The sequence below is a fragment of the Tauraco erythrolophus genome, chromosome 16 (assembly GCF_009769465.1).
Source record: "Tauraco erythrolophus isolate bTauEry1 chromosome 16, bTauEry1.pri, whole genome shotgun sequence".
In the NCBI taxonomy this organism is placed as follows: Eukaryota; Metazoa; Chordata; class Aves; order Musophagiformes; family Musophagidae; genus Tauraco; species Tauraco erythrolophus.
The window spans coordinates 8,588,407-8,601,537 of record NC_141480.1 but is presented as its reverse complement, the minus strand read 5'-3'; the positions used below and the strand labels follow the sequence as shown (position 1 = coordinate 8,601,537).

General features: G+C 42.2%; 1 protein-coding gene across 1 annotated transcript in view; it reads right to left on the bottom strand.

Annotated features, from left to right (window-relative positions):
• The window catches only part of SGCD (sarcoglycan delta), a 131,075-nt gene that overhangs the window by 36,775 nt on the left and 81,169 nt on the right, over nt 1-13,131 (bottom strand). The window contains exon 4 of the mRNA XM_086621499.1: nt 11,428-11,547. Within this exon, the coding sequence (XP_086477625.1) occupies nt 11,428-11,547 (120 nt within the window). The remainder of the gene's footprint in view (nt 1-11,427; nt 11,548-13,131) is intronic.

Sequence of the window (13,131 nt, the reverse complement as noted above, 5' to 3'; positions counted from 1 at the left end):
GTCAATGTTGGCGTGTCCCAAATACATTTGGGAAGAAAAGTAAGTGTTTTCTAGCCAAAAGAGGGGCAAAACCAGGAGCAGCTTTTCAGTTCAATGGGACAGACAATCTAATGGATTTGACAAATTCATGACTATAAGATGTGCTGTCTCAAAACCACAGGACAAGATTTGCAGGACCAGAAAGTGCTTTCTAGTCTTACTCCCCTAGTCTTATTTTCACTGCCCTCTACTTGAGGAACGCTGGATTTTGGCAAATGATATTAATGCACAGCTCCAACAGTTCAAGAATTAGCTGCTACAATCCCCTTCTCAATCAAAGCTCCTATATCCTCTTCTCCTTTTACTGAGTATAAAACAAATGTAAATTAAACTTATTATCATACAACAATAACATCAACAATTCTGCTTCCTGAATTATCTGTTATTAAAACATTTGCTCTCTACTATGAAAAATGCATAATACAAAATTTCTATTTCATTGCAAAGTACTGAAAATATTCTTTTTTATCTTCTGAGACGCTCTAATGCTGCTAAGGGTAACTTACCTGCAAACAGTCAAAGACAGGAGAAAACAATAATATAATTTGTATTTAAACATACTATACTGTACATCCCTAGGCAATAAATTATTCTTTCTCATAGTATTGTATCAGAGCGACTTCTATGAAAAGCCATACCTACCGACTCCCTCTTCTGACACTGTGTAATTTACCACCTATAAATGTTCATAAACAGTTTGACTGAAAAATCCATAAAGCCATTTCAGCTTTATTTTAAGTTCCATTTAATGTCCCTCAAAAATGATTTCATCAATGTGTTTCCATTAGCTGGTTCTCTGCCCAATAACTTAATTCCACACAATCAGTCAGGAACTTATAAAGCATATGACAGGATCTACCTAAAGCGTTTTGAATGACCATAAAGATTCACTCTAAGAGTGTTTCTTTTTCCCCTTCTAGTGCATAAGGTGTAGGGGCACAAATGTCCAAGACTCCTATATATGTTCACTTCATGCAAGAACAAAAACCAGGAGTCCCATGGCAAGGGAACATTTATAGGTCAATTTCAGGGCTTGTTTTTTTTTTTTTAATTTATTTTTTGGTTCTTTCTCTTCTTTCATCTGAGACTCAGAAGACTGCATGAGAACAAGTCTGCCAAATAAGAGTTCATCTTCTCTGGCACTAGTAGTTTCTTAGAAGTCTACTGCCACATCCAAGAGACAAGCCTGGCTGCAGTTTGGACCAGTGCAAGTGTGTTGCTGGAGTGACATCCAGCTTCTGGAGACCTCCTCTCACCTCCCTCCTCCCATTCTGCAGCCGCCATAGAGGCCTCCAGTGCCACAGGTCTGTTGCATCTTCTGAACAGCTCCAGCTCTTGCACAGGAAGATGCTGTCCTTCCTTGCTGCAGAGCACGAGCCTGGCACAGCTATCTGCCCTCACTGTTTCCAACATGGAAGCACAAAAAGAGCCAGTGGGCTGGGCTTTTGGCAATCATCTTGCTCTATGACATGAATCCAAGGCAGTTTTTTATCCCAGTTTCACAATGAAACAGAGCAGAAGTATCATGTTCTGTGTGTAGATGCTGGTCCGCCAGTCTCCTGTCAAAGAGTGCCTTTTGAAGCATTAGCCCTCTTCATCCACACGTGGAGTTGGTTGATCAATCTCATGAACTTCGTGAGAAAAGACTGGGAGATTACTAACACCTCACCAAGACAAAGGCTCTGGTGTGAGCTCCATGTTGGCTGGATGCCTGCAACTCCGCAGGGGAGAGATGAGTTACAAGTGTTCCAAGAAGGGAGCAAATCCCTGCTGGAACATGCATCTTCTTAGGCAGCAACAAATCCAACCACAGGAAAGGAGGCAGTAACAGTTCAGCTTTCTAAGTTGCCTCTTACTTTCCCCGTGAGCTGCAAAAGCACCTCAGCGGCATGACACTGTCCTGGCACCTTCCCTGGTGCAAAGGCCAGGGTCATCCCTGCTCTCTGAGGCCAGACCTGGCTCCAGCCATCAGCACCTACCACTCCCTCTGCACAAAACTGGCTCTAGACTTCTACTGCTATCAGCTGGAAGGGAGAGAAGATGAGCTCAAATGCAATGTGATGAGAGGTATTTTTAGACTAATGATTGATGCTCCTACTGTCAAGGGTAGGTGGCAATCAGCTGAACAGCACTTGGGCATGAACAGAATGCGAAGGGAAAGAAATCAGGTTTCTGCTCAGGTGCAGATGCACCTGGTTAGCTACCCCCAACTTTCCTTTTTCTTTTCTTTCTAGAGAATACATTTCTTTACCACTCCATATATTCTCTTAGTAATAATTCCAGACCCACAGTACACCTTTAGTGTTGCATATCACTGCTTTATAATGAAACTGGGGTCTGAGAGCCCTGTGACAAACTTGGTGATCAAATTGGCTTAAATATATCTTCTCCTTAGTGCTCTGCCTTAATGCAGTACTGTGCAAATGAGAGAAGGAGAAGGATTTGTTATGATTATTTTCTAGCTAAAGTCAAGAGGCAACACACAGTGTGTTGGTGATCTTCATAACTACCTCTATTCCCACTATTATCAATCAGGACAGATTCAGCGATTTGCTCATGGAAACACTGTCTGACGAGGTTCTCTCCTCTGTAGGTCTCATCAGGGTAATATGTGACAGTCTCAGAAGGTGTCTGTGCAAACAAATGTCGACGAAGTAAATCCAATGTAATACATGTAGAAATGATTTCTGCCCACTTCTTTTAATTCCTAGCTTTAAAAGCCTTATTCATCCTTAATTTATGTTTTTAAATGGATGAACATAGTAATTGCTGTTACTCCTCTTGAATCCCATCGAATCTGGAATCAATAAGAGCTCCATTTCAGGGCTCAACAATAATAGCCTGGCTAGGTTAAGCCAGTGTACTGAACAAATGCCATAAAGCTTCATTCATGTTTCTTTCTAGGATACTATAAAAATAGTTCATTGTGAAGGTCTGTCTGTCTGCCCACCTTTGCTGTCGAAGGGTTGAGGAGTTGTTCAACAAAGGTGTTTATAATAAAAATCTAATATAAATTATTTAGAATCTTTTAGGTGTTGGTCTTGGCCCTGTAGGCACATGAGGAGTGCGTCAACCCCTAGGCATTGGGCCGTGGTTGATTTAGGCCAGATGGGAACAACTGTGACTCCGACCGCCAGCTCTGCTGGGTGGAGGAGGTGCAGTTATCTGACTCACAGTCCCAAGAAATAATTGGAGCTTGGTTTTAAGCTAGAAAACTTGAAAACAAGACAAGCCACAAGCTCTAAGATGAGCATGTCAGTCATTAGTAATGCGTGCGTCTACAGACACGTGTTGAACCTCAACAGCATACTCCAGTGGTTGAATGTCTAAGAAATATAAGGGGAATAACAGAAAAGAACAGAACAGCTTGCATCCAAACTGAGAAGAGACATCGGAAGAAAAGTTGCTACAACTTATGCTGACCTCCAGATATTTCCTTCTTGACTAGTTTTGGGGTCCTTCAACACTTTTTTCTGCAGCTCAACAATAGCAATGTCATCACTGAATTCCTTTGAAGCTCTTCTTGGCATTCTTGTGCAAAGTTGCAAAGAAACTCAGGAGAGCACCTGAAGTAGGAATACACAGTGGAAATTTATCAAGGAGAATACTATGTGAGCTTCAAACAGATCAGGTTGTGAAGGCTGGGGAAGACACTTAGGAAATAAAATATAAATCTGCCACACTTTTAAACTTGATTTCAGTGTTTGGTAAGCGTACAGTATGTTTCTTTCATAATCCTTTTGACATTTAATCAATATTAATCTGATGGTGAATGATTCTTCTTTTTCCTTAAACAGGATTAAGGTAACACAATCTGAACACACATTTCAGCTTGGACTAGAAGCCTATACACTTTACATAAATGCTATTCTTTTTGCCTGGAATGTACTTTGAATTAAAAGCAAACACAAGGAAAACTTCTCAGTGTATCTCCCTCCCAACACACATCGTTCCCTCCAACAAAGTTTACGATCTGGGTGAGTGGATTTTTCATACCTGACTTTTACATTGATACAGCAATAGCGCAATTCCTAACTGAGAGCAAAAAAAGAGCTTTCTTGTGGCTTTAATCACTGATAGGAAACATATTCTTTTTCCCTGCTGCTCCTTAATTTTGCTAAACATTTTTTTTTTTTCTAGCACCACAGCTCTGCAATGAATGTAAAGAAATTTGATGAAACTCCACTGCCATGACCGAATGCTACAAACAGTGGAGGCTGTTCCCAGTCTTGCTACTGCCAGTGCGAAAACCTGGTATCGTCATTTGCCAGTGTATTTCCCTACTTTCCTCATTTTATTCTCTGTCCCTTTTCTGCAGGACCAACGACTACATGACAGCTTGGCAATCGCTCTGGGACTGCATTAGTATTACTGCTTAATTACCTACAGTTAGTGTGGAGTGAATATTCATAGCTGCTTCCTAAAGAAGTTCATACATCTCCAGCAAAAGGTCAAATGCCTGACCAAGCCTCATGAGCAGCACGGTCGTGGCACGCTCTTTTCTCTTGCCGAGAGCACAGAAGGGAGCTCTGCAGCAACTGCATCCTCCAGCTGTCTTGACACAGCCTGAGCGAGCAGGAGCTCATTTGCAACTGGATGAACTGGGAAAGGCCTCTGACCCCAGGCTGATGCTACAGCGTTCACTTCCAGCTGCTCAGGGAAGTACCCCAGTGAGGTACCCCAGCAAGGTACCATGGCCATGCTTCAGCAGCACCGAGCCATCTTCGAGTTAGATGCAACTTCCTCTCCATTGCCTTTGTAAAGTAAAAGGATCATAGTAGGAAAATGTTTCAATATGCCAAGAAATGAGTCTTGGAGCACCATTTCTCCTTTGAAAAAGCTATTTACAGACCTGTAGTGAGGATACATTTTTCAGGAAAATGTAGCAAATCCACAACACAAAGTTCAAGCCTGCATTTATCCTCAGGAGTAAAGCTGCAGCAGCCTCAATGGTGAGGCCAGAAAGCTCCATTTCCTCTAGATCAGGCCTGATTTCAACACTTGGCTACAAAAGTTGTTCCCTGTGCCACAAACAAATCAGCAAAATGCCATTTTGAAATCATAATGGCTGCTGTAAAGGGCAACCGTGCACGTCCTGACCCATAAGTAATCGCTTCTGAAGACAGATGCATGCAGTAAAAATGGGTGGTAATTCCTGGGAGTTAAATCTCTAGCTCACACCACCCTCTAAAATGACTGGTAGCAGTCAAATAGCTTTGTAGATTATTTTCATGAAATATAACTACTCTTGCACTCATCAAAGTTACTCTGCTGTAAAGATAGCAGCAAACACAAGCTAGAAAGGATGCGCCAAGAAGTCACTAAAATTGTAATATTGAGGAAATGTGAGCAGAGTCCTTTAACCAGGCTGGCACTATATCTGCAGTTCTCCAGGGATCCTCCTAGACCAAGCTAATTCAAGGTTCCCTGAAAACATATGTAGATATGAAGCTTTAAAGACAGCTGGGCCAGCTTACACAGACGTATTAGTTCACCACATTCACATTAGATTGTGTTCTCCTCTTGTCCAAAATGAAGGACACTGCAAATGCTTTTTTAACCCTTCCATGGGTAATGAAACCCAGCACTTTGTATTCTGCAAATACAGAGCAGGTTACCCCCTCTGCCCCCAACAACAGAAAATCCAAACCCAAACCCTCCCATTGAAAACAGGTTTCTATGAGCCAATCATGCACTGACCTCATTGACTATAAGCTTGGGCTATGTTGCTTTTATTGTTCATGTTCCTCCACTAAAGCCTCTAAAGTCCTTAATAGATAGCTCATAAATAAAATGCTGGAATTAATTACTCCAAACTAATTAACAAATTTGCAATAACATTGCAACAGCTGACTCCTCTTTTCAAGTCCATTCCCAGGCACCTGCAGAGAACAAAACATTTCTGAAAGTCTAACCTGTGGTCAGCATTTGCATGCCTCACATGGTTCATTGCCTGGAGGGAATATGCCACAGTGGAAAAAAGCTACAAGGTAGAAATAGAGCTACTGGCTAATTACTTGAAGGGAGGGTTGGTGAGATCAAAGGTACATTTTAGCCAGCCATGGTGCTGGGGAGGACTGAACTGCATGGCAGGTGGGTCACACATCTGCAGCAAAGCTCCTGTAGAATCACAGAATCATAGAATGTTAGGGATTGGAAGGGACCTCAAAGGATCATCTAGTCCAATCCCCCTGCTGGAGCAGGACCACCTAGATCAGATCACACAAGAACGCGTCCAGGCAGGTTTTGAACATCTCCAGAGAAGGAGACTCCACAACCTCTCTGGGCAGCCTGTTCCAGTGTTCTGTTACCCTTACTGGGAAGAAGTTCTTCCTCATGTTTAAGCGGAACCTCCTATGTTCCAGCTTATATCCATTTCCCCTTGTCCTATCATTGGATGCCACTGAGAAGAGCCTGGCTCCATCCTCATGACAGTCACCCTTTACATATTTATAAACATTAATGAGGTCCCCCCTCAGTCTCCTCTTCTCCAAGCTAAAGAGACCTAGCTCCTTCAGCCTTTCCTCATAAGGGAGATGCTCCACTCCCTTAATCATCTTTGTGGCCCTGCGCTGGACTCTCTCAAGCAGGTCCTTGTCCTTCTTGAACTGAGGGGCCCAGAACCGGACACAATATTCCAGATGCGGCCTCACCAGGGCAGAGTAGAGGGGGAGGAGAACCTCTCTCAATTTGCTAACCACACCCCTTCTAATACACTCCAGGATGCCATTTGCCTTCTTGGCCACAAGGGCACATTGCTCGCTCATGGTCATCCTGCTGCCCACCAGGACCCCCAGACTTTATATTGGGAGATTAAAGGCATCCTATTCCACTCGAAATACAGCTATTTTAGTTAGGGTTTGCCACAGGGAAAGGCTTTAGCCAAATTTTTATCATTAGGTTATATTAGAAGAAAAGTTTATGCTATAGCAGTACAAATGTCTAAGTGAGAGGCACATTTTCTAGGGACGTAGAGTGGGGGCAATTTGGGAGCAATCTCTGTATTATTCTACTACAGAAAAGGGATCTTGCAGTTTTATGGTTAATCCTATCCTTATTGCAAAGCAAAATGGTAATCTCAAGAGTGATTTGTAACAGGACAGCGTCCAGCCCATGCAGTCCTACCTCCCACGCCAACCTTCCTCCACCACTCAAAACCAGGGACTGCGAAAGCCTGTAAGCTGCAGGAACACGTCTTTTATGTTTCTATCTCAGCTCACTGCAACGCATGTGGATTCCCATCAATATTTAGTCTTAAAAAAAAAATTGGTTAAATCCATCATAAATATTAAACACCAGAGTATACTGGCAAGTTTCCCTGAAAACAAACTTCAAAAAATAATCTCCAAAAAAGATGTCAAGGCCCTTGGGAGAACTGACACTGGCATGTCATCAGATGTTGTCTTATAAGGCTAAATTATGCATCTGACCAGAGTTTAATATCTGTAAAAACTCATGCTAATTTAAATTGCTTTAGATTTAATTAAAAATGCTTTTGTATAGAGATAATAGTGTAACTCTGTTAATTAGTATCAAGTGGCATCTAGAGGGCATATTTAAAAACTAATCCGGAGAATAAATAGAGCTAATTAACAGTCAGAATAATGCTTTATGATTGTCTTTTGTTTATAAATGCTATAACGTTCAAAATGCTATTAAACGAAATTGGTAATTAATATATATCAAAGTTTTCTTTTAATGCATTTTTAACTAAAGAGTATTTCTTATGCACCATTTTTCAGACAGTCTGAACACGTTTCATTTCTGGAGGGAGGAGAGGGGAAGGAGAACCGCTGTATGACGTACCACATACCAATGCAATTAGGACCAGCTCATTCATCTCCCATAACGCAGACCGTATGTGTTTATGAACCCGTGGGGGACATCCAGAGAGACATCAGTTTGCGTCTATGTGGTGCTTGCCAAAGCTCACTGCTGACCACGGCAACGGCCAGCGCACGGAAGGTTTGAACTTGACCCCATGCACCACCCCAGGGGCAGCACCGTGGTGCTGTTTAGCGGGCAGAGAAGTGGCAGATTTTGCCTTCGCAAACGGGAGCCTTGCAAAAGCAGAGTCGCGGCTCTGAGGAATGAGCACGGCTCCAAGGTTTGCTTTCAAAGGACCATGAGGTGCTCAAATACTGCAGGAGTGAAGCTTGCAAAAGAAAGTGGAGCTAACATTAAGGAAGGATGTGCTGCTGTCCAATCCCACCACAAGAGTGGAGGAGATGGCTGGGCAATTGCAGGCACTGACAGACGAGCTTGGAAGAATAAGGGCAGAGCAGATTTGGCAGAAAGCTCAGTTTCTACATGACTTTTTGTAGGCAAACATGAGCTCCTTCTGAGTCATCTGGACCAATGCAGCTGCTGAGCTCGCGGTTGGCTTCGAGCAAGGCAGAGGGAACTGGTGCTTGTGTCTGGAAAAGGTTGTGTAGATGTTATCTGAGCTGACCACTGCCAAAGGGCTCAGAGGGCTGCCCTTGTCCTCAAACAGAAGTTCCCGTTATCCTCCAATCTCTCCTATGACAATCACTTTGACTAGATTCACTAAATCAAATAAACCCATTGAAGTACTCTACATTACATCATGCATGAAAAGCAGAGGGGACCAACGCTGTCTTTCAGTGTCCTTTAATGGTTAAAAATCAGAAATAACCCCCTAAAATACAATTAAAATAATAAGCGCTTTCATTTGGTAATCTGCACTACCCAGGCTGTGCAATTTTTTGAAGCATCAATGCAGCACATATCCTACTTGTATTTCTTTTTATCCATAATTCTGTGTACTCCTCCCTTTTTAATGCCTTGCTAATGTTGAAAAATTCTTTAGCTACCCAGAGTAGAGTCCGTTTCAAAACAGGAAAGCATCTCTTTTCTTGTGACAAGGCTTCAGCATTACTTTGTACAACAAACTTTCAGAATAAACTTTGAAGAGTGTACAAAGAAAAAAGGTAATTATTATTAATAAGATTAAAAGCTGTCCACAAGCCAAATAACTGCTGCTCTAACCTCTGTGAGGTTGACTTTCCTGCCAGACTGCAGACACACACTTCCTTCTATAACCAGAACGTGTTCAGCAATAACAAGTTGAGATTATTTACATTGTGTAGACTGGTGTCAGCAGACACATACCGACAGCACCTGAGATCTCAAACACCAGAAAAATGATCAAAGGAATTTTTCTGCATACTACAAGCTGAACTAGCCTCAAGTGTAGACAAAAACACTGGAAGAAATACGACCATATGGTATAACACTTCCCAGCATGGCAAACAGCCACGGCAAACACTTTTGGAGATAAAATTAGATTGGGGAAGCAAAGCTGGAGAAAAACAAAGCCAAGCATGGACTCTGAAAGCATTTCAGCTCAAGGTCATTGAAATACTTGCCATGTAACATCACCAGTGGTATCATTCTATCTTTTCTGATAGATCTGTGTAAGCCAAATAAACCCTGAGAAACACTCCGTTGCAGATAAAAATGAAAGTGCTCTACAGTGGTTAGCAATATTTTTGATGCTGTTTATTCTGGAGACTAAACAAGGCAGAAACTCAAAGTAACTATCAAAATAATTGCTGGTTTCTCCGAAGTACAAAGTAAATAAAAAGCAATATTTTTGTAAGCATGCAATCCGAAAAGGAGTACTTGCAACTTGTAAGGAAAAGTTTCTGTATTTTTTTTGAAGAACGAATGAATCTCTCTCATTTTAAGGTCTCCAAGAAAACACTCATAAACTGTTGCTTCCTGACTTCATCTCCCCTGCACAAAAGACTGTACAATTAATTAGCTCTGAAGGGTGCAGTGGGAAGGGAGATTTGTGGTAGAACACGGATTATGACAGATGTTCCCCAGCTCTGTAACACTGCGAGAATTTCAAATGGTCCTTTTCAAAGTTTGAAGCTAAAAAAGACACTGTTATTTTTGTGATGTTCAACATTTACCCTGTAAAAATCACCTAACTTTGTATAGCTGGGGACTGAACTAGTCCAGTATGTACCAACAGTGACTGGCAAAGAGCTCCATCTGGCCTTTCTACAAACAGGAATCATCTAGAATAGCACGACATCAGCCAACGAAAAACGTTAAGGGTTGGATATAAAGTCCCATTCATGATGGTCAGATTCTGAGGCACTCGTTTTAAGCTCCTTTAGATTATACATAATATACTAATAATACACTTCATAATATGTAGAAATGGTAATAATTAAAAATACCTCATTCTAAGCTCCTTCATTGATCTTTGTGTTTAGGAGCTTACTGGAGAAGTAAGGAACAATTTGGAGCAAATAGATACATCCAAATCAAGCCATTAGAAAACAGGTATCAGTGCATCCACAGAGCCCAGTGGCACTGCTATGTGACTAACGGCTAGCACTAGCGAGCTACCCAGTCTGGTACTACGAGAAAATATTTACAAGCACATCTCAGACTAATCAAAGAGCACAGTTTAAACTGGAGAGCAAGAGAATTCAAGTTCCTAAGAGATAATTTCATATAACTACCAAATATATTTTAAAATTTTACAATTACCATAACTGCTTATTTTCTCTAATCATAAAAAACACCTCAACGAACCAAACAATAAACAACCCCCACTCCCCAAACTCAAAGTGCATCCTCAGTTTTTACTAGGAACTATTGATGTAAAGCCTAGCAGGCAGGAGAGTTGGAGAGGCAGATCCCACACAGGCAAAAGCAGAGCTCAAGCTGCCCCGTCTGTCTCAAAAGGCAGACGAGGAAGCGGTGGCATTGGCAAGGTTGACCCCTCCTCCCGCACACAGGATGCTTAACCTTACCCACAGCATAGCTGAAGATGGCTCAGAGATGCACACGGTGCTCTTGCATGTGGCTAAGGAAAGACAGCCAATATAAAGGCCACCAAACTAGTCAAAGAATTAACGTGGGACCCCAATTCATGTTGACTTTTTTTACTGCAGGACTCCTCCCCGGTGTTTGCTTTAGAATGAAGGAGGAGCTGGTGAAAGGGCTGTGATCAAAAACATGAAGCCTGAGGTTTCCCTACGCACAGGGACTGCAGCCATGGAAGCATCCTTAGAGCGACCCCTCACTGTCCTTCATCCCCAAGCCAAGAGATAAAGTCATTCAGTTTCCAAAGTTGGTTTTAAAGCTACTTCACTGAGCCAGACAGACCACTTCCAGGGGAGATTTTTTTCTGGAGGGGAAATAACGTATTATGCAAGTTAAGAAACGCCTCAGATAGAAACTCCTGGCCATTATCTGCTTGGGGAAGATTCAAAGCAATAAAGACAGCGAAAAGCTTTGTCTCCAAAAGAAGCTTTTTGCAAGCATGAAGGAAAGTCAAGCAAAACTATACTAAAATTTGAAGAGGCGCATATTAAAACAGTGATTTAGTGAATAATCTTTTACCTAAAACTCTCAATCTCTCTGCTCCGACCACCACTTCATTGTCATCTGCAGAAAACAGCAATTTTCCAGAGAGGGTTTTCACCTCAAATTTTTGGCTGTGTGCTTCCACTGCTTGGGGACCTAGAAGGAAGAAGAGATTTAGCACAATCTTTTAGTGAAAAATATAAGAAAATCACGTAGTAGCTTCATACATTTATTAAACCCATCTGCTGAGATTATCCTAATAGCTCTGCAGACACAACCTGCATCTGACACATCAAGCAGGGAGGTCTGTGCTTTTCAGAGGATGACCTCTCATTAGAAAAGGGCGCTGTTTTCTACCCAAATGACAACCCCTCAACTATTTCTACTTATGTTTTTGTTAATGTTTCTGTGTGTCATAAAATCATCATTAAACTTGGGATAGCTGGGGATTTTTTACAAAAAGACAGACCCACATGTGAAACAGCAACAATTATACCCAGCCATGCTTTGAGAGTATTGGTGTAGCTATAAGAGGCATCAAGAGTTCCTGAGTACATTTTGTTTGGATTGATGCTGTGGTGTAAAAAAACCCTGGTTTTCTGCCTCTTAAATATACCTGGATTAAAATGGTATCAGTGTTATGCACAGTCCAATTTCATAGAATCATAGAATGGTTAGAGTTGGAAGGGACCTTAAAGATCATCCAGTTCCAACCTCCCTGCCATGGGCAGGGACACCTTCCACTACACCAGGTTGCTCAAAACCTCATCTGACCTGGCCTTGAACACTTCCAGGGATGGGGCATCCACAACTTCTCTGGGCAACCTGTTCCAGTGCCTCACCACCCTCAGAGTAAGAACTTCTTCCTTAAATCTAATCTAAATCTCCCCTCTTTCAGTTTAAAGCCATTGCCCCTTCTCCTGTCACTAAACACCCTTGTAAAAAGCCCCTCTCCAGCTTTCTTGTAGCCCCTTTAGGTACTGGAAGGCTGCTAGAAGGTGTCCCCAGACCCTTCTATTCTCCAGGCTGAACAACCCCAATCTAAAGAAGAAAAAAGACAAACAGCACCACAGGAGCAAATGTTTTCTTTCAGACCATCTCAACCAGGTGCAGGCCAAGACAACAGCAGGGTCTCTCACGTTTCAGAAAGTTTTTAGATGAGTAAAACTTTCCTTTGTAGCTGTTATTTGAATTCTGCTGCTTCTCCTTCAGGCTGCTGTGCACAGCGATGCTGGAAAGCCTCTGGCAATGCGTTTTGTTGTGGAGCCTGATAAACATCAGCTCCCTGAGTAGCAATTCTGTGCAGCTCTGTGGCTCAAAGGCTACAAAGAGCAGACCCCTCTGTTACCTGACCTAGGCTAAACTTCGGACAAATCAGCATCTAACAGCCCTGTGCAACCCAGTCCCAGCCCCTGGCACAAGGCAGGTCATCAGACTTTGCATTACTGCTGGTCATCTTCCTGACTAGTCTCGTTTCTCAAAAGACAAGAGGAATAAGAGCTGACAGCCAGCGTTTTCTTATAGGAAGTTTCTAACTCCATCTATGCCCAGCATTTACCTGCACAGGTCACCTGTATCAGCATCAGGGCACATAAAGAATCACGTGCATGGTTCAGACTACAGAAAAGTGAGGCTACGCCAAGATCCCTGGGAACACTTAAAAATCCTGCAGCCATTCTGAGAAAATCCAGTACTTTTGAGTTTTAAGTTTGATTTGTAACTTGCTAATTAACTGCCTCC